The 26,335-nt window shown below is 38.5% G+C and overlaps 1 protein-coding gene across 2 annotated transcripts in view; it reads right to left on the reverse strand.

Moving 5' to 3' along the window:
* The window catches only part of rxfp1 (relaxin family peptide receptor 1), a 61,493-nt gene that overhangs the window by 11,735 nt on the left and 23,423 nt on the right, over positions 1-26,335 (reverse strand). For both annotated transcript variants that reach the window (XM_069171234.1, XM_069171236.1), the window contains exons 3-13: positions 14,040-14,123; positions 8,518-8,623; positions 6,811-6,882; positions 5,885-5,956; positions 4,585-4,656; positions 4,345-4,416; positions 4,091-4,159; positions 3,884-3,955; positions 3,100-3,171; positions 1,639-1,710; positions 368-439 (exon numbers count right to left, since the gene is read on the reverse strand). In XM_069171234.1, coding sequence (XP_069027335.1) covers positions 368-439; positions 1,639-1,710; positions 3,100-3,171; positions 3,884-3,955; positions 4,091-4,159; positions 4,345-4,416; positions 4,585-4,656; positions 5,885-5,956; positions 6,811-6,882; positions 8,518-8,623; positions 14,040-14,123 — 835 coding nt within the window. The remainder of the gene's footprint in view (positions 1-367; positions 440-1,638; positions 1,711-3,099; positions 3,172-3,883; positions 3,956-4,090; positions 4,160-4,344; positions 4,417-4,584; positions 4,657-5,884; positions 5,957-6,810; positions 6,883-8,517; positions 8,624-14,039; positions 14,124-26,335) is intronic.

The following is a 26,335-nucleotide window of genomic DNA, read 5'->3' on the forward strand; positions in this document are numbered from 1 at the left end:
TGCTGCTCTTTTCCTACTATAAACACGACAAGATAGCTCTTTAGATACCTGTTAACAAATTTATCTTTAACACTTTACTGTAAAAATTATGCATGATAATTATTGCTCTAACAACATTTTTCAAATTAGTCTGACTCAGGAATAAAGCTTTTCCATTTGCAACTACCAGAAAATGTGTTTGTCCAGCAAACGTCTCTCTATTATTGCCGAGATAGTTATTAGAAATCAGTGTAAGAAGGATTTGTACGTTTCCTTTACAGCAGGCTTAGGTTCCTTAAAGCAAACCCCGTAGACGACTGCATCACGCACAAGGTAACGCACACGGCGTGTTAATTTAGTTGTGATGGATGTTGCAATGCATACTTACAATGATTTTAATTTATGCAGCTTGTCGAAGTGATCAACCTGGAGCTCCATGATTGGATTGTATGATATATTTCTGGAAAAATAAGAACAAACCCAATCAATTAATTAGCATCGGCGATAATGCCATTTCTTTCTGATATTACAGTGCGTCATACATTATGCATAACTGGGCACAAACATAGTAAAGCAACCCTCAGTTTCTTGAATACAGAAGTGCCATTAGTGACATTTTTCTATCTCTAAGCTTCTTCTTCTTCTTTTTTTTTTTTTTATGCATGTGCACTGCTTCTTTCAACTCCCACACATTTTACTGTGTCAAACTGTCACGCCATCTTTCAATGCATGTCTCGAAGATGTGTCTTCCCATAGTTCCTCTTGTCATGGCATGTTGTTATCCACCCACCACAAGTGATTGTTTGCGGTCGTGACTGCCAAATGTAGAATCTTATTGATTTATAAAATCATTTTTGATGACATTTGTGGTCAACATTTTTTACACAAAAGCTGTTACAATAACTAATTCTGTATTTTATACAGCAGCCTTTATTGGTGGTGGCGGCTATTTCTGGACTGGATTCAGAGCAGTGAATGGAGGATTTAAAACAACATGATGCAGCATGCAATCCAGCACAAGTTTATTGAACTAAATTTTGCCATTTACTGTTTGTTCTGAGGTATTTGCATTTAACTTGACTTTGTCAACTTCATGACTTTGCTTCACTATATTTCAGAGCCAAAAACTCTCCTTTTTACTTTACTATTGTTTATTGGACAGATAGTAGCAAATAGTAATTTTGCAGTAATTTTTGTCACATCATATGCACAATTATACAATGACAAATAGAAAACTCCATATCATGCTGAAATGAGCTATTCTGCATAATTGGTGTTTTTATTTTGGATCTTTAAGAATATTTTTGATGCTAATACTTTTGTACTTTTTCTTTTAATTATACGAGAATAAGTCTACACTGTTGTATGACAATATTTACTGTGTTAAAAAAGTGAGGACCTGTTCCACCTCTGCAAAAGTGCACATGCATCTTAATGCAATAGTAAACCAAAGTTCACCCAAAGTTCTGAGGGAGGATGTTTTGTATTTTCTAATTTAATAAAAATGATAAAACTAAAATAAACAAATGTAAAAATGTTTTGTTTTTGTTTTTTACAAAATAACCCACACTGAAACTCTTGTCTTTCCCTGACAGCACCAAAAGATTCAAATAACAATAGCACGGTATATCTGACGGCATTTGTGAAAATAGGACTCACAGCAGGAGCAAATCTTCCAGTAAGACAAAGAGATTGGGAGGGATCGCCACCAATCTGTTGCTGGATAAGTCTCTGTGCGTAGAGACAAATCCGCATCGGTTCGCCCCCAAAAAAAACACAAAACAACAAACAAACATTGATGTACAAATGCTGGGTATCTGACAGATGCAATACAGAGCTTCAAAGTCAAATCCTGCTCTGTAACTCTTTCAGTGTATAAGGGGAAGGATTTCATAACAGGAACACTGAAAAATAAAAATAAAACAGGACTTCAACAAGTTCCGCAACGACTGTAACTTACTTTTTAATGCACCCACAGTTTTCTTTGGTACCTATAGCGTACATGAACTTAATACAACCACTTATATGTCAAAGGGGACAGCTAAGGTGACTGTGATCTCCACATCAGGAAAGAGTTTTTAAAGTCGATTAAAAAGTGAGATTTTCAGCATGCTGTGACTGCAGACAGTAAGGTGAGAATACGTGCCGTGTTGATCACTTCTGAGGTGAACTGAACAAGTTATAATGAACACTGTAACTCTGATGAAGCTACGGGTGCATCCCATTACTTCCCTTTTCTTTGGGACCACATATTTTCCCCTCCAACTAGTTTTCAGCAACTCCAGTCTTGCAAACATTTACATAACAGTACTGAAGAGGAGAAGGTGGCCATTGAAGTGCATTATGAAGAGAAGCGCTGATACCTAAAAATAAAACTGACCTTGGCTTAAGTTCTGTTGGTTCAGCTACTGTCACATGCTAAAAGTATGCATGAAGACGTTTTATGCTGCAACAGGATTTAAAGTAGTAATTAAAAATGGTAAAGTCTTGGGCAGCTGCTGTTAAAATCCGATTCTTCATCTATCTCCCTTTTCTTCCAAAAAGTGTCTGGAAGTCAGAAATAATAAGAGCCATCGTGACCAAGACAGCATCCAAGTCTCACAAAGCAATCAATAAAAGACTGCTTAGTTCAGGCAGGGTTTGGGTCGGTTGTAGTCACGGGGGCCCTTTCTGTCCCATCGTTCATTATTTCAGTCCGTCCAAACCAATTAGCACGCTTTGTAACAACGGCAGCGCTCACTCATTCTGCTACTTCAGTGCACAACATATTGCTGCTAAATCGGCCGACTGCAAATCTGCATCTCATCCTCCCATCCTCCTGGGTGGGTGGGGTGTGCGTTCTGGGATCTGAAGGAGTGTCTGTGTCATTCCTGCTCCATCAATTTCAGGCATAAATTTGCTCAGTTAATTTAATTGCTCAGCTAATTTAAAGCTGGAATTCGGTTATTTTAGAGGGTTTCTCAGAACACCGCATTTATTTTTAAATGCTGTTTTTCCTCCTTCCTCACATCTTCCAAAATGAAGTTGCAAAACCTTGGCTTTATTTTGGCCAGTTCTAATAGTTGTGATATTTTGTTTTTGCACACAGTTTGTTTTCACAATCAAACGAAAAGAACTTACAATTCTCCAAGCTTTTGGAGGACTGAGAAAGCCTGTTCATGTATGTGGCTGATCCTGTTCTGCTGCAGAACCCTGGAGAAAAGGCAGCGGACACACAAACAAAAATAATCATATTACAATATTTTTTTTTTTTTTTTTTTTTTTTTTTTTTTTTTAATCTGTGAGGGATAACACGGTGACGATGTGGACTTTAAAATATGGACAGCAGATGTGGTTCCATTTCCATTTTGACGATCTGCTATGTAGATGCGAGCCTGCAGTTTGTCGCCTCTCCTGTCCCAAGCAGAGTGGCAGACATAGTTTGTCAAATTTCTGGAACACCGGAACTTCCCACTGTGTTTGAATGCCATCACTGGAAAGCATGTACAAATGAAAGCTTTCCAACAACAAATGTGTTAACCATCTGTGTTTCTTTGTACTCTTTTAATGATGATTTTTGAAAGTGCACAGCTTCTCCTCAAAATAAAGCTCCAATTTGTTTTCCTGGCACATGAACAATTAACGTGATTGCAGTCAACATGGTCACAAATTGTGGGTCGCACGCAGACGTTGGGGTGACACGACTTTATGCCATCTGGACCCTTGCTGATACAGGAAGCATGAATTAGCCTTTAATCCCATTTAATAAACTGCCAGTATTGATTCCACACATGGGTCGGTAGCTGTAAATCAATTTTTGTGAAACCGAGGTTGCATTGCAAGCCTTTTGCAGAAAATTCAGGCATAAGTAAAAAAATGTAAAGCAAAAACTCTCGTGGATTAAAATATGTAAATTCATACTCACAGAACTGTCAGCATGCTGCACGAGCAGAAGGAGACGTTTCCAATCGTTTCAATGACATTTCCCTCCAAATCCCTGCAAGGAAGCATTATGAAAAGCACACACACAAAGAAGAAATGTACAGACACACACAGAAACAGAAAAGTCTCATCAAAAGACATGTCACTTTCATGTCAGGACAAACTTTCGATGTACAGACATCCGACTTACAGCCAGTTCAATCTGGGCATTTCTCGACAGAAGTCATCCAGCTTTGTCAAAGAGTTGTTCAACAAGACCCTGTCAATCACACAAAATGACACAAGGTGCAGGGCAGTTTCTTTTATCGTTCAACAGAGGAACACTCACTCAGCCTTAGCAGATCGACAAAGGCTCGTATTAGCAGCACTTCTGATGATTTGAGAGGATATCACAGGAAAGCAAAAAAAAAGAAGAAAAGGTATTCAGTAGAAGGGAGAACTCACAGTAAAACAAGAGAGTTCAGTCCAGAAAAGGTCATGGACGATATCTGATAGATATTGTTATTTTCTAGGATCCTACAACAACAAAAACAAAGACAGGATTCAGTACTTGCAGAATACTGATTCAAATGAAACAGCGTCAGAGTCAATACAGATGTGTGCGTGATATATTCAGCAAAAGTAAACAAAAAAAAACCCACTTTGAATTCTGCAGAACACTGTTTTAGTAGAAAACTAACATACAACCACTCCAGCTTGTGCAGGTCCTTGAACACGCCCGGCATCAGCACCGATATCTTGTTGTAGCTCAGGTATCTGAATAAGGGAAGACAAAGATGCTGCCTGAACATTAACAAACCATTATTAAAGCATTAGGCAAGCTTGTTGCCAGTTGCATTTAACCAGCTATTTTAATTGCATTTTGTAATTTATGTTCCCCTTCCAATAGTAGATTTTTTTTATTGTTCACTTTATACTCTCCATCATAGCTTTTGCACTATGAATGTGCAAAAACAATCAGGCTTTGATAGTATCGGGAAGCAGAATTCGCTAAACTGCCAAATCGTTTGTGAACATTTTAATATTAGAAGGCTAGTTTTCTGGGAAGGCTTTGCACCACAAGGGTATGAGCGACGTCATCCACTGATGTTGGGTGATACTTCGAGGTCTCAGTTCACAGTTGGTGATTCAAACTATCCTGGGAGTGATGAAGGAGTAATTACTGTCATTTTCTGAATAGTGGTTTTAAAAAGAGTGCAATCTTTCAAATAAAAAAAGCTGCAATTTCAATCATGAATAGCTTAAGCATGTAAGTGACTGTTAAGGCGGCGGGTGGTTTGTTCAACCAGCTGTAATAACAACTGGAGGTGGCAAATGCACTCAGCCAACAATAACAAAAGCAACACTTACGTCCCATTTTGTCGAATGTGGAGCAAAATGGGCAGGCTATATATTTTTTATTATAGAGAACTAGGGAAGTTGACTTTCCTACAAATTCCTTAACTCCCAAAATGGAAAACATTTCTTTATGCACGGGGCTTTGAACTTGCGATCACAGGACACCGATTTTGGCAAACTTCTGCCACTGAGTCGGAAGCACACATACTGTAGCTAAAACCAATACAGTCTAACACAACAGTTCTGCAAGGTGGAAGTGATGTTTTTTTTGTTGTTTTGGGAGAAACTGCTTTTGAAAAGTGTTGAGTCAACTTTATTATCATTTTGGGGGGATAGTGAAATTTGTTGTTCTGTTGAACTGCACTGCATTATATTCATAAATATATCTAGTTTCTTGTACACACTATGTCAATCACTATTTCAAATTTCTAAGAAAAAAATATATGACTGACGAAAGAAGCGAGAGGTGTCAGGTTATCATAGTCAGGTCGCATGCATGTGATTATACATTATTAATCACTTGAGCTGTGAAAAATCCATTAATTGATCCCAATCAGCGAATGCCAGTTCAAACACTTTGCTTCATACATACATAATGTTTGTGTTATCACTGAATGATATGTGCTGCAACAACAAACAAACTTACAGTCTTGTTAGGTTGTACAGCCCTCTGAAGGCATCAGGACTCACATCTCGAATTTTGTTGTGCTGCAGGTATCTTAAAAAAAAAAAGATGGACTAAACAGTGTTAGCCTGATGAATTCAGGAACAAACAACAACAACAACAAAAACAAACAGGCACAATGCCTAAATGTGCTTGTTGGAGTGTCAAACAGAAGTATGCTTACATAATGAAAGTTACTTGACGTAGAAAAATGTGCTCATTTGGCAGAAATCAGTGCGAGGGATCAAATAATTATAATCTCTTTGTACCTGACATAATTTTTCTTTTCATCATACACACACACACACACACACACACACACACACACCACCTGACAGCTGTGTTCTCTCTCTCCCACCTAGAAATTCATTTTGATGTTTGTTTAGACGTAACTCAGGGAAGTTTTCAATCCGGTCAAACCAACTGAAGGCTTTATAACGGTCTGACTCAGCCAAACGATTTTCTGGTGAGGGATCAGAGCTATTCTCGTGCTGCCACAGTCAGCGACGCTGTGTGAGGTTGATAAATGACATAAATCGGTGATAAATGGATCCGTACGCCGAACAGAATAATCTGGCCCTGTCAGCTTTCCCACCAGCCCTCTTTAGCCTCATGCATATCAGTGTTGTAGTTGTGAATCTCATTTGGTTGCGTTTGCCACTCAAAAGGTTGAACGAAAACATTGTGCTTTACTGAATGAATAATGTAGAGTGCGCTAATAATACACCTCATGCATTATTAATGAGTATTGTTTCCCCAAAAAAGAAAATAGACGACAGATAAATAAAAGTGAAGGGAACCATTACGAAGATCAGTCATAAAAGAAATGGCAAAATTTATCCCGTGATGTAAATGACGTAATACTGTATATATTCAAATAATATGTAATCCACAATTATAACACTCACAGTTTCTGTAGACTCTGGTACTTAAAGAATGTGTTCGCCCTCAGTCTCTGAAGTCGGTTCTTTTGTAGAGACCTGAGGGATGTGAAGAGGCTCAAAATGAGGTTATAGATTTCACATTAACACCATAAACGATGCGTATTATGATGCATGATGCATATTATGACTGCAGAATTCAAAAAGTGGACCAGTTCATCGATTCACAAATATTTCCAAGTGTTTTCTTTTAGGATTAATGCGGTTCCAATCCCGGAGGATCATAAAATCGCTTCAACTCTTAAATGATCAAATTGCAAAATATAAACAAACCACTCCAATACTGCAGCACATTTTCCTCCTCAGTAAATATGATCAATAAGTATTATCTTCGTTTTAACACAGAGTCTAGAAATAAGTTTAGATAGTTGGCAATTTGAATTCAAAATGTCACATGACATACATCAGTAGGGCTAAAAAAATGTGATTCCCCTTCCTGAAGTTAAACAGCATTTGAATATATTATGGTAGGCAGCTACACCTGATTTACTATGTTTTAAATCAATAAATGCATATAAATAAAAAACATTTCCACTAAATCGCCTTTTCACACTAGACCAGTTATCAGAAGGGGAAATCTGTAAACACGGCGATCTACAGCTTAGTGGTCTTTTGCATCCTGTTTTATCAAGAGACCTTGAATTGACGAGTCGATTCAGTTGTTGACTCCAAAGCTTTTAATGGATTAAAGGATGATAAAAAGGTCATTCTCGTCCTCACGCTTATTGTCAAGTTTCTGTAGGTGGGAATCTTTTTGGACTTTTGGGAGATTTTCATCTCTTTCGTCTTGCCCTTCTTTAACATTGTATACAATTACTTGTTATTTCTTGGACAGGTGAAGCCTCTCCACTCATAAAAATAGTCCCACAGATGTGCACAAGCAGTTTACCCCTCGTTGTATGATGACTAAACCCTCTCATGGCCATGATAATTAAAACGAAACATGAAAATGAAGTGATGTTTTTATAGACCCACACAATCTGAGTAAAGGACGAGGTCAGGGCGGATGGATGGGTCAACAAAACAATCAACTTGAACACTGGAAACGGTTGTTCGTTAACTGTTTTAGACAGACACTCATCATTTCTGTCAATGTTTTTTTTAATATTGTAACCATGACAACCTGTTTCCTGTTTCAGTCAAAAATATGTGTTGTTTCTTATAAATATGCCTGTTCCTCTTACCTTAAAGCACATTAAACCCAAACCACAATGTTTCTCTAAACCTATTTGAGTGCTTTTTTCCGTGCCTGAGGTCTAACCCACACCCTTATCATAACATTGCAGCATCATTAAAGGACTTAATTAGTCACCTCCAACTGGTGGTAAGCTCCCATGGTTTGAGGGACATTATTGACCTTTGTTTTTGTTCAGGTTGGAAGACTTGCAGAAGAGCACTTTGCTCCACTTGTGTCTTGTATCTTTACAAAAACTGAGTGCTCTATTTCAACCAGGAAAGTGAAATGCAAAGTCATGGAACACACTCCGCAAGGTAATAGTTTTCACTCTTTATTTTCAACAAGTTTTTCATGGCCGTGATGCGCGGTGGCAGATGGTTTTTTTTGGAGTGGTGAATATCTCCTCAAACACTCCCAAGCTGTGACAGTCATAAACATTAATGACTGCCTGCTTGGGGAACTGCTCAAACTGCTTTAAGGGTCCATTTTCTACTCACATCATAGTGACGTTCATCGCCACCACTGGGATATCTAGGAGCTGAGCGCCGTCACAGTCCAGCTCCAGGTCTCGGCACTGACAGAGCTCAGGAACAACACCCAGCACTGAAGAGAGGGAGAGACGGAGGAGACGGGGAAGAGACATCAGAGGATGTGTCAATCAAATGACAAACCTAGCTCTGCTGGAGGAGAATGTATAAACCCTGAGATGAAAGCAGCACAGAAGAAATGAAAGCAGAATTTATTAAGACTGTCTTGTGAGACAAACACAGGTTGTCAGTACTTAATAACAGACTTACTGAATATTACTGGACTATAAGCCAGCCTTGATTATGTTTGATAGAATAACGGAAACAGATAAAATGATTTAACCTGGCCTTCCTGGCTCCAGAGAGTGAAATTATTTTTGGAAGACGTGTCAAAATGAGCCACACAGGCACTTTGATGAAAGGCTTTTTTTTTTTTTTTAACTAGCAAACACGTTTTAATTTCGAGAGGTAATTACACGAATCATGTTTTACTAACATTTTAGCTGACTGAATGGCCAGTAATTGGGGAAAGAAAAAAGGCATCTGATTGGCAGCCACTCCACATGCTTGGTACAGGAGATAATAGGGCATTTTTGATGGCTAGATACTGACTGTATACAGCCTAATTAATTCAGCAACCCTATTCATTTCCTCGAGGTATGCATATTGTCAAATGCACACAAGTTGTACTCCATCCAATCACTGGAACACTCTTTTAAAGTGGAGAGATGTAAGTGGATAAATAACCAGTGAAGAGCAGAACACGGCGAGTAAATAAATAGAGTATATTCAAGCAGTGTCAAACATTTTTAAAACAATTTGTGTGTGCATCACACCTCTAAACTGTGTCTAAAATACTGTTGGTAATAGATGAGATTTTAAAATCAAGTATTTTGGTCACAAATATGTTCTTTTGATTTGGTCATTTGGGCTAATTTCCTTAATATTCTGCTTATATCTTGCCAACATTAAACCTCCCATATACAAATCTACAAATTTAAGACGGGAGCTCGATCCTTTAACAGAAACGGCTTTATACTTTTAAAGGATATCAGCAAGAGCGAGAAAAAAACAAGTCAAACTGCATATAAACATGTTAATTTAAAGAAAAACAGCATATCAGACAATAATACGAGAAAAAAACAAGTCAAACTGCATATAAACATGTTAATTTAAAGAAAAACAGCATATCAGACAATAATACGAGCGTTCCTGGAAATAATAGCAAAGCAGTGGATGTCCTTGTGGCTTAATAATGTCAGTCTGAAAACTGAAAATGCTGCAGAGGACTCTTCATGGAAAAGGGTTAGTAACAGAAATTTCCGTCACTGCAGGAAGGAAATGTTTGTTTTCTTGGCTGTGGCACTGTAGTATGGATCTGATAAATTTATGGACTCTCAGGCTTGATGGAGGGTTGATGAAGACGTCACATCAGATCTTACGCGATGAAAAAGAAACAGTAAACAAATACACATTGCAAAATGACAGCTTGAGCTCGAGAGAGGTAAGAACGATAGAAACTGGAAATATTGCTTTGCTTTCTAAGCATGAGCTATTAAATGAATAAAAAAAACAGACTTATACAGAACATTTAATGTAATAGATTTCTTCCTCTTTCTCTCTGCTAGGAGTGTTTTTGGTGTCAAGAGGAACGGAGGTGGAGGAAAACATTATGCATAAATCCCCTCCATGAATAGCGACATTATTGTTGTAGAGGGATTTGCATGCCCCCTTTGATCTGAGGATCTTTGTGTTTTCAGGGGTTAAAAGCTGTTATTTCCCAAATTGGTCACAGGTGGATGGCCAGACTACCAATTTTTTTTAGGCCTATAAAGATGCTTTGATGTTGCCATGCACAGATTTGAGTTGTATGAGGATGTGGGCAAGTCACCCTTTCTGTGACGTGAGTGGAGAATTTCACTTTTTTAATGTTTTAAAGTTCCCTTGTATGTGAAGAATACAGTGGTTAATTTCATTGCAATAAATGTTTCAATGGAGGATGCAGCAGCCAACGGAGGATTTTGTTTTTTACCGTCAATAACTACAGGAGAGTTTCACGCAAATGTTTATTAAGAAAAACAGCTGAAGGCACCGATTTGACAGTCGCTATCATAACACGACTACGGAAGAAGAGAGGAAAAACAAAAGGATGTCAGTAAATGAGTCAAAGATTGAACAGACAATGTGAAAACGTGGAGGGAAGAAGGTGTTTTTTTCATCACTTCAGTGGAGCTGAACTTTTAGTGGAAGCTTTTCTCAGCTTTTCCATGCTCTGAGATTTTTGCCTTGGCGTTCATATTTTTTTTTTTTTTTTTTTCTCCAGTATAACTTGTTGACTTCTGCTCTGCCACTGCAGCCATATGGTAATGCCTGAGAGCAGAACACAAGAGCGGTCTATGTGGGGTCTTTAAGACACCGTGACACCATGCCATAGTGTCTGCAAAATGATTTGATAAAAAAACAACAACTCAATAACAATAATAGCTGATAAAACTGTGCTGTTAAATTTTTGATGTAACACTTTTTGATTCTGGCTTTGCTGATTGAAGGTCAGATGCCATCTCTGGGCTTTATTTTATGTCATGTATCCATACAGTTCCTGTCGCTCATGTAGCTCTGTGCTTTATTTTGCAGATATTTGTGGCCCCAGAGCTGCATGTCTCTGGTCTGTGATTACTGGCCACACCAACAGTTCATTGTCTCGTGTGCACTGTTCTCTCTCTGCTCCCCCCCCTCACACCAGCTGGTTGAGGCAGATGGCCGCCCTCCTTTGAGCCTGGTCCTGTCGGAGATTCTTTCCTGTAAAAATTTCCTTCCCACTGTCAGAGGTTTTCTTTCTGTTTAAAGGGAGTTTTTCCTTTCCACTGTGAGAAGTTTTCTTCCTGTTTAAATGGGAGTTTTTTGTTCCCACTGCCAGAGGTTTTTCCTCCTGTTAAAAGGGAGTTTTTCCTTCCTACTGCCGGAGGTTTTTCTTCCTGTTTAAATGTTTAAAGTGAGTTTTTCCTTCCCACTACCAAATATTTATCTTCCTCTTTAAATGTTTAAAGGCGAATTTTCCCTTCCCACTGTTAAAGGTTTTTCTTCCTGTTAAATGGGAGTGTTTTTCCTCCCTTATTGCTCATGTGGGAATTGTTTAATTGTTGTGTTACTTTGTACTGTGTTGTAAAGTTCTGTTGTATGGACTTTACTATGTCAAGTGCCCTGAAATAACCTGTATTGTGATTTGGTGCTACATAAATAAAACTGAATTTAATTGGTGCATAAGCTTGAGCTCACCTCTGCACATGACCTACTCTTGAAGTAATGTTCTGGACTGAGCAAATTGGGAAGCACTGATGGAAACAGAAACAGAGTGACAAACAATAATATTGAATGTTTGTGCAACAAGCTCAGGATTTCAAATTAAATTATTAGAATCTATATAAATCTAATATATATATTAGGACACATATAAGTAAATTGTTTTGTAATTCATGACTATAAAAAAAAAAAGATCCCAAACTAACAAAATAAATATCAGCTGGTTCAGTGAACATTTGTGGTCAATGCAAAAATTGCCAATAAACGTCACTGTTATAAGTTCTCTTGAAATCTTAAAAAACATCCGACCACTGCTGCAACAGACAGTAACCGAGCTGAACAAGTTGTCAGCTGGTTAACGCTGAATGTAACTTGTGTCTACCCACTTTAAAGTATGCGTAGCAGAATGTGTGAACTGATCAGAGGCGCGACTCTTCATTTACTTTTGCCAGAAATAGTAAGAAGTTAATAGATGCGATACTTTCACCCCACCCTCACTGAATTACAAATAACAGCCTCAAAAGGTGTGGCAGCACAAACTAAGGCCGTATTGAAACTTTGCCTCCTGAGAGTCAGAATGAAAAGGACTGGAAATCACAGACTTGACATGGTGGACCATAAGATACAACCACAAATCAGCATTGAGGAAAGGCATTTGCATTAAGCAAACAGCTCTTCTGATCCTGCACATCTATTCAGTATTTAACTAGAATATGGATCTATTCAGAGTCTACACTTAAAATCCAATCCCAATGCTCACAGGAATTGTAAAGCTGCCTTCCTGGAGATTAAGGTGGAAGCTATTATGCTTGTATTTGCTTTTAATAGATTAGAAATGTATTGCAATGTCAGGGAACAGTTGGACAAGTACTGGAGATGTCACGGATATCAGGAAATACATATAATAATAAAGTAAATATTGTTTTCTGAACTGAATTTGCCATTTCTTAAAGTAGCAAAACATGCTAGGCATTTATTGTGGGAAAAGAGTTGGGTGTGTTTTTTTGTAATTCTCATTCAATAGATGGCATTGATTCTTAGTGAGCACAGCGTGGATGGTAGATTTCATACTGTCACATCAGGGGTGTGTGTGTGTGTGTGTGTGTGTGTGTGTGTGTGTGTGTGTGTGTGAGGGGGGGGGGGTAATAAAAGCATGAGCTGAATTTTTGGCAGAAAAAAATTCTAATAAGACAAGATGTGAAACTGATATTTTTGCTTTATCTCTGCACACACAGTAACTAATTACCTTATGTTATAGCATAGTTCCCATTTGCTGCCTCAAAAATGTAACTAAACACCATGTTTATATGTAATGACAGAGATACTTTGAAGGCAATATTATGTCTTCGTTAATGCAACCATAAAAAGCAGTTTGCGAGCAAATTTCTCGCTCTACAATGCAATCCAAATTATTTATTATTATTTAACAGTTTTTATGCTTTCATTAAAAAGACAAGAAGAGTAATTGGCTGCTTGTGTTTTTTTCGTTCCAGTTTCTAAAACTGGTGGTGATTGTTCAGGTTAAAAACAACATAAAGACAGGTGGGGGAAAACCAAAAAAAGCTATCTATCTATGCATGTATCTTCTCCTAACCTTTAACAAACATCTTACAAAGACATCTCCATTTCAAAGCCTCTGTGCATCAGTATGTAGTGATGAAACACGAGGGCTGCTACCCCCCCTCCCCCCTCTACTGTGTGCATTACAAAGGGAAAAATAGATCTTAAACATGGTTTCTGTGGGGAATGTAATGAATATGGCTTAAAATATATGTTCGGTGCTGCTGTGGGCTTCAGTGGGAAGACGATCGATCCCACCCACGAAGCATAAATTCAGCTTTTACCTGCAAACCTGTCAGTCTGTGTGGCACTGAAGTAGAGGAATGACTTCGAAGGGTCCTCTTAAAGATATCATTAACATTAAAGAAGAACAAAAAAATATGCAAATTTTCTAATTGCACAGATATTAACATTGTCTTTACATTGACCGTATGAAGATTTTTGGTAGCGCGCACCGTCATATCAGGTCTATTAAGTAGGAAATATTGTGAACACCACATCTAAAATGAACTTTACAGCTGCTTCTTTATATCGCTAACATGGCGACCATAACGTATTTAATAACCTAAACAGTTGAATACAAGAGCAACATTTAGGAGAAAAATTATATGAAACTGAATACAAGTACTTACAGCACACAATGGATCTGGTCCCGGTGTTATGACTCGGCACTCCGAAATATTTGTCGAAAAGATGCGGCCATCCATTGTTATCTCCTGGAAAAAAACACGACACGAAGATTACTTTGTTTTGTTTGTGTCTTTAAACCCATTTAGCTGTTAGTGAGTTTACTTTTGAGACAATTCAAACATTTCAATCCGTCACACTCGGGGACACGGCCCACACACATCTGTTCCCTCCCTGCATTTTAGGGATACTTACATTCCTGCAATTTGAGTAACATTAGCTTTAAGTTGAAGGCCACATTGACTATTTTCATTGTTAAAATTCATCTTTTTTTTTTTTTTTTTTTTAAATGAATCAGTCAATCTTTTGGTGTACAAAAAAACAACAACACAATATCTCAGAGCCAAAAGGTGAAGTCAAGTCGAGCCGAGTTACTTGACATTAAATTTGGGAAAAAAGGTTCTCAGAGACGCTTTGGTTGCTGTCCGCTTTAATGTTGGAACAAACCCAAACGAAACCTGTGAAGGTTTTGATGCAACGGTTTTGATCCTTTATCTCGCTCTGGCAGACTTCCTCTCCGATTCCAGAGAAGAGTCATCACAAGTGTATTTCCAACTATCCATTTGCTATCTGAAAACCAAGGCACTTTCTTGCAACAGCCAGAAATTAATCCCTCAGCCAATGTGCTGCTGTGTTTCTCTGCTAACTCTTATTTAATCAATTTGTGCCATTTCTATCAGATACCCATCACCTTTGCCACTTCATCCACACAAATACGGTAGATGTTAATTTGTGTTAAACACAAATCTGCTTTTATTTGCTGCCGTTTTTTTTTGTTTTTGTTTTTTTTAATAAACAGCTATTATTCCACTAAGTAAAGGTTATTGCTCAGAATAACTACAATTAAGACAAAGTTTCAATTCCTCTCTTCTGTGGCCACAAGCTCAAGGCAAAAAGGTTTGTAACTGTTGGTGGTGACGGCATTTAACCAGTAAAATTGTTTCTGATTGCAATGAAAACTCCACAGGGGGTACCATGAAATCACATCCACACGTATATTTTTTGCTTAGAAAACAACACAACTGGAGAATTTGATCTCTGGATAAACAATTATGTCATGAAAATATGTTATGATAATCTCTAATCCCCCCTTGCACTGAATTCCTATACAATATCCGTCATATATAAAAACATTCATTGTCAGTGCTCATCGTGAATTGCAAACCGACTGAATATACCCTGTGAGGGGATTATTATAAGGACTTTGAACAAAGCTCCATCCCTCTGCAGGCAGTTCACATGATCTGCATAGCAATTTTTCCCATGGAGCAAAGTTCACACGGGCTACAACGAGGCTGATTTATTTATCTATGGTGTGTAGTGGGAAGACAGGTCGATAATGAGATCTCGGGAGTGGAAAGTGTTCCTCACACCAATGCCACTTGTCTGTATTAACACTGCACGTGTTGTGATTTAAAAACAGAAATTAAGTCATCGATTACAAATTGTGTTCTAATCTTGATTCTTTACTTTGCACGAGTTTGTTTCATATCATGAAAGTGTAAAGAGGATCAAACACTACTCCTACCCTCCGGGTTTGGCTCCCTAGTGCTTCTTCCTGTTCCCCAATAAGTTGTCACAAATTTTGATGTGCGCTTTCTGCTTAAGTTTCAGGTGCGTAAAACATCGCAGACGCACCCAATCTAACTGTAGACCCTCAATCAATACTGATTAAAAATTATTTCAACTGCTGAACTTTGTTACTTTGTAAAAACATCACTACTTCTGACTTATCGACTTATCGAAATCTGTTTTACACATGATATTTCTGTAATCATCATCCAATAAATACACAGATGGCGATCACGTGTCAACCTTTTAAACCGGGACATGTTCAGTATTCACGCCGGAAGCAAACAATTTACTGTTAGTGGTCAAAGCCACAGCAGTGGGAGTGTAAGCCAGTGAAACCTTACTTCATTTCTGCCACTTAGATTTATGTTTAGCATCCTACAATTCAATGGGTAGTAGTACTTCAAAGGAGGTGGGAGGTCTTGCACCAATTCACTCTATTTTGGGTGTGAAATCCAAATCTCACACAGCTGTAAATGCTGTAGTCCGTCAGCTTTGATAGAAGAACAGGGCTGCTGGCACTAATTCACAAGCCTCTCACAAACTTGAGTGTTTGGATAGAAAACACACACAATTCAAACAAAGAGCAAGGTAAAAGATAAAGAGAGCACACTTGAGACAATCCCGCTGAGTAAAAAATGTAACACACCAAGAGCTCATTTTCAGATACAGGTCAACGAGACACGGTGAAAAAAGCACCATATTCAGTGCAGATAATGTTGCCAAGAAACATTGCATCATCGACACACACCGATCCACACACCGGGACTGTGCTCTGCTATTTTTGAAGAGTTTCCCTCTGTTGTCGCTATTAAAGACAACAGCGTCTTCACATTTAAAACCTGTTAGGTAACCCTTCAAAATGCAGAAATGGTGAATTTGTTTCTGTTGTATGTACTTTAATTTTCAATTACCATGCTAAAACAGCATGTTGTTTACCACATAGAAATCTATATTTGCACACTGCACACATGATGAAAGGAGATTACCAGCTAGGGATGGTATTTAAGTATTTACTTTGTAGTCTGTATCACATTAAACTTGAACATAATTAAGTTAATTAACTGTGGTTGCACATGTTGCTTTAACATTTTATTGGCGGCATAAACATGGTGAATATTCTCCTGCCAACAAGAACATAACGTGAATTCAAAAATAACATATATGCCAGTTTTTTAAAGTACTAACTAGACTTTGGACTTTCAAAGGGAAACATTAACGTGCCTGTTCTTGAAAAGAAAAGAGTTTTTTCTCTGTCGACTGTTTAGCATGTACCATATGAACCATAAAATAACAGTGTATCTCCCCACTTATACACACAAATACATAAAATAATCGAGTTTAACTTTACATAGAAAATGTCAACTCGATAAAACTTGCTCCAACAGTAGTTGGAACACAAAACTAACCTGAAGGAGTTAATGATAATCTCAGCGACTGAGGGATCAAATGTGGTGACATTATGGTTCTGAGCACAGGTTTCTCATGTCGTCTATTTTTCATCTGCTGCTGTCACCGACTGAACCTTTTGACATTTTCGCATGAAAGGACCGGGTAATTGCAATTAGACAACACCTGCAACATTCCTGGTTCACATGATGTTCATGACCTTTTTGGAAATGTTGTACGGCAAACGTTAAGGGGCATGTTTTAGGGATTTTGACATTTTATGGACTCCGGCATTTGAAAAAACTATAAAAATTGGTGCAACAAAGAGAAACATGTTTAAGTAAAATATGAAAATATAGAAATATATATGTGTATTTGCTCTAACCTATGAAAACAGTAAGGAACTCCATAACTATCTTTATATAGATAGATTTGATCAGTTTTAATAAATGAGTACATGAATATAGACATTTTCTTGGATTATACATATCATAGTGTAGACATGTATTCATCTGTATAGAAATTCAGTTCAATGAAAGAATAACTGATCATGAAAATAATTGTCAATAACTTCCAAAATGCTTATGAATATAGTTTTTTCTCCTCGAAGTCATATTTATTTATAAGCAGTACATCATGTTTAGGTAGGTAAGAAAAGTCACCGCGTGGGTTTAGCCAATTAATTTTGCTACAGACTGAAAAGGTCCCCCTTTGATTTTGTCACACTTGTTTGGGAAATGTCTTTGTGCAAAGCTAAAAGGGCATCGGTGTTTCATATTTTGCACCAATTTCACAATAAGGAGGATCTAAATACACAACACCAGAGGCGGGGGATTAAAAGGAAAAGGGGAGTTCAGATGTGGTCAGCAGATTACAGGCAAACAAAAACACAAGTAAGAAAAAAGGGAAAAATGAATTCACAAGGGGAAAAAACAAACTACAAAGTGGAATGGTTGGAAATGAATGACCACAGGAAGTACAGACACAATCCGGAAACTGTAAAAGGAAAGACGCAGGCAAGACAGTTGACAAGACAGCTAATGAGCATGTGTCCAAAGGTGTAAAGGTATTTCTTTCAAAATGGACAAACTGAAGGTAAAGATTACTTTCTTTCAACTGGAATAAATCAGTTTTGCTTCCATTTGAACCCGTGAACAGCTTTACTACCATGTGTGAACAAAAAAGTCAGAGACTGCACCTACAACAACCAAAAACTGTCCCTGTAACACTTGAAAACATCACGGTAGAAGTGTGCGTCGAGTCTGACCCCGATAGAAGGATTCGCAGTGCAAAACCCCACGAATTTCAAAGAAAACCACCTAACATGCTCTTGGTTGTGCTCCTTCCTGGGATGAACGGTCTTCAGCCTTAAATCCCGAAACGTGAATTCCGCTCAAAACCCCTCAGCCGGCTAACTGCTTCATTGACGTAGATTTTCTCAAGGTGTTTCGAGGGAGTCCATCGCCATGTTTCCCGAGTTTGACATCTGATGTACGCTCTGTGCTCAAGTCTATGGTGAGACGGTATCACGCACACCAGTGGTATACAAAACGCAAAACTCTTGCGTCAAAGGTGCTGATGTTGATAAAGTGATTAACTGGGAATACAGTTTATTATCTCATTCAATGTTTAAAAATATTTGATCATCAACAAATGATTAAGAATAGCAAGATTAAAAGCAAAATGGCAGATCTGCAGAAAAAGATAATGAATGTCGAATAAAGATATGTGCAACATATATATATATCACAAAAACAGTGTTCACCTGTCACACAGAGGTGAAAAGACACCTCACATAACACTGATGTACATTGTTATGGTGAAAGCGAAGATGTTTTTTATGATAATGGATTTGAATAAGAGTGTAGGGAAAAAGAGCTCCGCTGTCTTTGTGGTGTGTCCTGGAGACGATTGTTTGTTCAGGAATCTCCTGCTCCTCTCTGACTCAATCGTCTCCAGGCTTTGACAAATGACAGCTCTGCTGTTGTGGAATGGGTTTATTGTTTCACGGCTGACGTCTCTGGCACTGACACTGCTCCCCCAGCAGACCACAGATCAGTAGATGGCTGCTGCGACCACAGACGGGTGGAAGATCGCCAGCATCTCGATATATACTGAAAGACCTGACCTTCCTCAACAAATACAACCTGCTTATCCTGATTCTTGTTAGCAGCTTCGGTGTTGTTATTCTACTCGGGCCTGTTGGTTGACGTGTATAATGTTGAAATATTCCCTGTATAATCAGGCAGTTGTTGGCCCTGTGGATACGAGTTTCTGTCTTGAGATTAAATTCTCACGCTCGTTTGCCTCTTGTGCTGCAGCTCGGCACTCAACATTATAAAGCTGCTGCAGAAAATTGATGTTTACAACCTGTCAGTAGCTTCATGTGGCAGCTAATAGACACTAAAAGTGGAGGCAGACAGCATTACGGTACTTGTAAATTTGGCACAAACACCATCGTTAACACGTAGGTACGTTACAAGTGCAGATTGTACAGTCTCTCAAGGGGCAAATATGTAATTTGTGGTGAATTGCAACCTATTTAGCTCCATATAATCATATGCATGACATGGAATTGGGATCTGGGAGTGAATATGGTATTAACTGGTTGATGTTACATTACATTACATTTCATTTAGCTGACGCTTTTATCCAAAGCAACTTACAATAAGTGCATTTACAACCATGAGGTTGTAACATCATGTTACTTTTTCCTGCTTTTGTGTTGTTGTTTTCTATTATAGTTTTTATAAAGTTGTCACAGCTAATTGGACTACTGTCCATGCAGATGATGTCTTTGAAGCACATTTCCCTTTTATGATAAATACTTATTTGATCATGATATGACAGCTCCCTGAACCTACTATTGATTTTTGTATTGATTGGTCTTGTGCACTCTACATTTATCTCTGTCTTGTTTCTATTGTAGCATCAATGACAGTTATGATGGAAAATGTTATGATTGATGTATCATGGTGTTGCATAGGGAAAAAAAAAAAATTAAAAACAATCTTGCTGGTCACTGGTGAGAAGATGGATGACCTGATAACAAAATGTGTGCCTGTGTATTTTGAAAAATGTATTATATTTTATGGCACCTTTTAGTCTTGTTCTCACTGAAGCAAGGATAATGCATTATCCATCCATTTTCTTCCACTTATCCGAGATCGGGTTGTGGTGGCAGCAGGTCAAGCGAGTTGGCTCAGACCTCCCTCTTCCCCGGCAACATTTTGCAGCTAATCCTGGGGGATCCCGAGGCGTTCCCATGCCAGATGGGAAATACAATATAATTCCTCCAGCATGTTCAGGGTCTGACCTGGGGTCTCCTGCCAGTTGGGCATGCCCGGAAACCTCCAGTGGGAGGAGTCCAGGAGGCAAATCCCGATCAGATGCCCTGAGCCACCTGCAGCTGATTCCTTTCGACGCAAAGAAGGAGCGGCTCTACTCCGAGCTCCTTCCTCATGTCCGAGCACCTTACCCTATCCTTGAGGCCGAGTCGGGCCACCACTACCGCAAGGGCCAACTGACTCCATATCTGCCAAGCGTCTTACTAAGTAACACTATGTTTTACAATTTAATATGACTTGTGCCTACATACATTGGCAACATTAACTTTACACTAGATGACATTAGAGGCAATAGAGTTTTTTTTTTTTTTTTTTTTTTTTTTTTTTTGGAGTGCACACCAAATGTAATGTTTTCAGGGATATGACAAACCAAACAATATTTCCTTTTTTTTGTTTACTCTCACCGCCCTCTAAAATGGATTAAGGCTTACTGGAACACTTAACAATCAGGCTGAGAGGATGAGCCAAACAGCACTGACGCTAAATAGACAGCAATGCCTCTGAAAAGTTTAGCAAAAAGACAGACTTGAAAAAAAAATAGGAATTCATTCCTATTGTGTTGTTGAAATCCTGCAATCCATCAAGACAGAAAGTCATCCTCCTTGCAGGCCACACACACACACACACACACACACACACACACACACACACACACACACACACACACACACACACACACTCCAATTCAACAGGGATTATACTGGATTGACACGAACTCTGGGTTCATCCTCTAGAATTTGACCTGACTGGTTCTTAAAATTAAGAACACAACAGCTTCATAGTACATGAACAACTACACACTATAGGCTATTCCTTACAATTTAACTGTAATTGTTGCTTTTATGACATAACTGCATGATGATGTTAAGTGTATCTCAATGCTAATGATAATGAGGTAGACAAGAACACACTCTTCCCAGCAACTTTCAAGAGAGTCAGTGGTCTTAAATTTGCACTTAGTAGTCACAAACATGGTTTGAAGCACAAAACTGTGGCTTAAATGAACATATTTCATGCAAAAGTTCAGCATCTTCACCAAGAAATCCCAAAAGTGCTGAGAACAATAATACTCCAAAACGCCCCCCCACCCCCTCCAAAAAAAGAACGCAAAAAATACCCAGGAAAAAAACATACTCAGATCTCAAACTTTGTTAAACTTGTAAGATCCAAAAAGGTTATTAGTTTTTTATAGCCTCTCCATTGCAATATTATGTTTAGTTTATAATATGTTTTGTCAACAGTCTAATGGAAGAGAACAAAAACCACAGATGTGATTCCAGTTTAATAAACCATGGATGGGAAATTTGCAAAATTTTCACAATCACTTTAAACTCGGGCTTCAAAGGAAGATTCATTTGCGACTCATTATATGATTATGATGGTAGATATAAATTTAAAAAGCACAAACACGATGACAGACATAAGTTCGAAAGCAGAGACCGACTGTTCAATCAAACCAATAATTGGAAAAACTAATGGCGGCTCAGAGAGGAACAGCGATACAAAAGAAGACGAAAGCATGGAGGGGAAAAGGCTGTAAGAACACTCTGATGTCGTCTGCATTTGAAGTGAACTCAAAGAGAGACACACACAACATGACTGCAGAAAAACAGAAAGAAGTTAAAGAGAAAAATTATTTCATTTCTTTTTGTCAGCTATAGACTCCTCTGTGGAATAGATGTGGATATGTTAAAATGAACCCACTCCATAAGAATACAGAACTATGATCTCAAACCAAAGGTCTGACCTACGCTGCGGCTCACAACATCTGCCCTGAATTACAATCACACGGTAAAGTGATGACTCTCAAATCGTTAATCTGGGTTCTCACGACATGGAGCTCTTTGCTGGTTTTCATTCTAGTCATATGCTCCCTGGGAGTACGTATAATTAGAGGCACTTGGTAGCACAAAACAGCAGCAGCAGCAAGCAGGGCTGGAGTCAACCACCAAAAACTACAGAAGACATGTGCAAGCATTTCTTATGATAATTTTGTGCTCTTAAAATGTATCCAGAGAAGATTTGTCTCCAAGGATGCAGCCACAGTAAATGCAAACATATATGTTTGGCTTTAAAGAGTAAAAAAACCCAAAAAAAACAAAACATCTTAAATTGAATTGGGCAGAGAGCTAATCTGAATGCAAAAATGCACGGGAGCAGACGGAGTGAATGTAACTCGCGGCGCTACGAGCAATACTCGTCCTCCAGTGGAAAGCATTTGCAGCTTTGTTAAATCAAGACACTTCCAATCTTAGCTGGGAAGAGCCCAGACTTTACTGTGCTCTAATATATTACATGCAAATTGGTACTACAGGAGGAGAGAGTGTCCACTGATTTGTTTTTCTTAGCCAAACTGGTTAACCAAACTGAGTTTTCAAACATAAAAACCATCCCTTCAAAAGATACAAAAACGAACACTTAGAAACCACAGTTGTGCCACACATGAATTTGTACAGCACATAAAAACAACATTAAACCCTTAAACTAAACAGTAGGCTGATTAAAATGCTCCAACCATCAGTAAGCCCACCTTATATAGAATGAAATATAATATAATTACTTGCATATCTATCGTCTCACGGGCATTAACTTGAGATGTTTTTCAAAAATATTCAAAAACCATTTCCCAAGTGGGGTCAGGGTAGTTTATTTCACCTCCGACAAGCCACCTCCGACAATTTTTTTTTTTTTTTTTTTTTAAATAAATAAAAAATAATAAGAAAATGTTCTTTCACCAAGCTCTAATTTTGGCTTTGGCAGGACATAATTTGTGCTTGTCGTCGTTCTCATATTGAGCCAGTGTGTATCTCACCAATTACAGTCACTCATAAATAGCTAGTTTTATTTCATTTATTTTTTTCTTATGATATACACTATGACATGAACTCAAAAGGCTTTTGTCAGTGGTGTCATTCACAGTCAAACTCTGCAGAGTAACATATAATTCAGTGACTGCGGTGTCATACACGCACACCTCAAGACAATTCTGGCCTCCCTTATTCTGCACTTTTGAAACTTTACCGATCTTGCCCACAACTGCATTACCCCAAATGGCTGAGCAATAGTTGACCTGACTGCCAATTAAAGCTTGAATTAACTGTCTCAAGAAAAAAAAAACAGTTATTTGTCGTAAACCCTGTTTTAGTAAATTGTTTTTGAAAAGCGACTGACATAGGGCTTTTATAAGAAAATGAATGGATCTGTTGAAGCACCCTTCTCACAGCACCGTCATTTTGTTTTTTCAACCATGACGCAAAGGTTTCTCCTCCAATATATCATGATCGAACCAGATTAAATTCAGCAGAGTAAATTAATAATCAATGAAAGCGCATTCCGCCCCCCACAGGGCCATCTGCTGAGGGGAAACACGGCTCGAAACTTATTCAATTTCCTAACAAAACAATCAGCGAAATAGTTTAGTTTTGCCTGAGTCCTTATTTCTTTCACATAAAACCCCTCACCTAACATCTATCCATTGGGCTGGATGTGTTCTAACTGTCTTTGTTCTCATTACAGCATGTAAACAATTGAGTAAAACAGTCAGTGACGTGATCACGATTATCCTCAAAATACACAGACTCCCAAAGAACCACAGCTAAATCCTTCTGAAATTCACATTGGCTGAATTTTTTTTACATGTATTAAAAACAATAAGCAGTGGTTTCTTTTGAAAACTTTGGTATTTACAGTTATTCTCACAATATTATGATCTCACTTTTGTGAGGACGTACTCTTTCGCTTGGAGAATGTTCGGAATTCTCATTATATCCTCAAGCATCTGAATTTGGTCTCTTTCATAGGTTTTCCTGAAGTTTGTGTCTTTCTGAGAGATGTTCCCATTTGCTTTTTGGAATAGGTCACTTCAATAAATCTCTTCAGCTCAGTCGCACAACCTCACTGGAATCCAGACTGTTGATCCCAGTTTCAATCCGGCCGTGTAGTTTTGGGTCACTTAACAACATCAGTGAAACAAAATGTCATCCTCTTACGTCTTAATTTCAAATTCCTCCCCCTTCTGCAAAATGGGCTTGAAATGATGCGACTCTGTCAGACGCAGATGCTAAAATGGCCCATAATGTGCATACGAGTCAGTACGCCTCTCCTCACATTTCACTGAACCGGATCTTCTTTAGGAGGATTAACCTGTTAAGGCTGCAGTCACACTGGTAAACTAAGGTTTAGCACACAAAATAATACAATTATTTGTTTTGGTCTGGAACAAATGAGCAGCGAGAGTCTACAGAGACTGACTTAAAGAGCTCAGATTTTGCACTTAAGCCCTTTTCACACAAGCGGCCTCATGCGGAAATGTTGCTGAAATTACACCAGACATCAGCGTGATGTTTACACTGGAGCGGATTTGCCGCAAAATTCTCCAGCTACACGCACTCCCTTGCGTGTTTCCAGTACTTATGTGATATTCAAAAGATTTCCAAAAGCTGAAAAGGCACTAGAAATAACAGCCACCAAGACCAAACAAAAGTACTGAAGAATCCCAGCAGCTTCAAGGATGGAAAGTAAAACTAAATGGAAAAATAAAAGAAACAAAGCACCCACTGGCCACATTGGGGACTTCTGGGGATGCAGAGTTTAAACCCCACAGCACTAAATGTAGAGCCCTGATGATGATGTTGTCGAAATAAATAACTAACAGACGCAGGATCCTAACTTCAGAGATCGAGCTCCGATCCTTGCACTGGCATGATTAATCTGAGGGAGGACTTGATGGAGGAATGATTGCTGAGTGTAATCGCTGCACAGCTGCAGTGACACTGGGAATGTAACAGGCAAGTGTGACATCACATGTCAGAGATATTTCAGCAGCAACCCATTTAATTCCCCGAGATGCTGATAAATTGAGGATTTAGTCAGTTGAAGTTGTTATAATGCAGCTGTTTTGTTTTTTGTAATATCAAGGCAAAGTTTTGAGTTTTGTTTTAATAACGTTAAGTTGGTTGTTTTATGATTTTTTTTTACTGTGCTTTGTCAGTGGGGTTTGCTTTTTATTTGGGTGCATATCACGGTTGGCGAGAGCAGCATGTTACTTTATCTTTTCTTTAATATTTACAGTCAGTTCAGGAGTTGCTTGAACACCTTGGATGGGATAACACGGATTTTGAACTGAAATAGACTATGGCAAGGCAAAGCATTTTTTTCTTAGGTCAAAGATCTTTTTGGCTTTATGTTCCACCTGGGGCAAAATGGCAGCAAGCACAACTTCAGTGTCTTTGCTAGTTTCTAACTAAACCAGTGGTGTTTTTCTCATCCTACGCCCACGCTGGTTAAAAGGCAAATAATTGACCCCCCCAAAAAATCTAAATGAACAAATTCACTTAAGTTGTCAAAGTAATGAAGAGAATAATATGCACCTACATAGGCAGGTGCACAACACGCATACTCTCTGCTTGTTACACACACACACACACACACACACACACACACACACACACACACACACACACACACACACACACACACACACAGCGAGATGCAGCAGAGCACAAAACATGCAGAGAGATTAAAAAGTAAAAAGATTACAATGTGAAAGATTGTAATTGTATACTTCTGTTCAATTTACTCACAAACAGATCTGTTTCCCGTGGAGAGAAATGTTCTATGCTACTATAGGCGGCTGAAATAACAGCAATCCACCAAGGTGCATGCGCATCTGGCATTTAAAGGGAATGTGAGATGACACTCAGATTGGTTTGAAACAGATTGAAAGCCACCACATTCACTTGGACACAAACATAAATTGAAAAGGTTCTGGTGATCTAAGGCCAAAGGTCAACGGTCAAACGTCAAGGTCAATATGACGTCACGTCCGTCCTATACTCCCATTCCTATTCTCGTGAGTGCAATATCTCAGGAACGCTTTGAGGAAATCTCTTCTAATTTGGCACAAATGTTCGTTTGAATTTAAGGATTGACTG

Source organism: Embiotoca jacksoni, unplaced genomic scaffold (genome assembly GCF_022577435.1).
Source record: "Embiotoca jacksoni isolate LCO1_2020_lvr unplaced genomic scaffold, fEmbJac1.0.p SCAF_5, whole genome shotgun sequence".
Taxonomy (NCBI): domain Eukaryota; kingdom Metazoa; phylum Chordata; class Actinopteri; family Embiotocidae; genus Embiotoca; species Embiotoca jacksoni.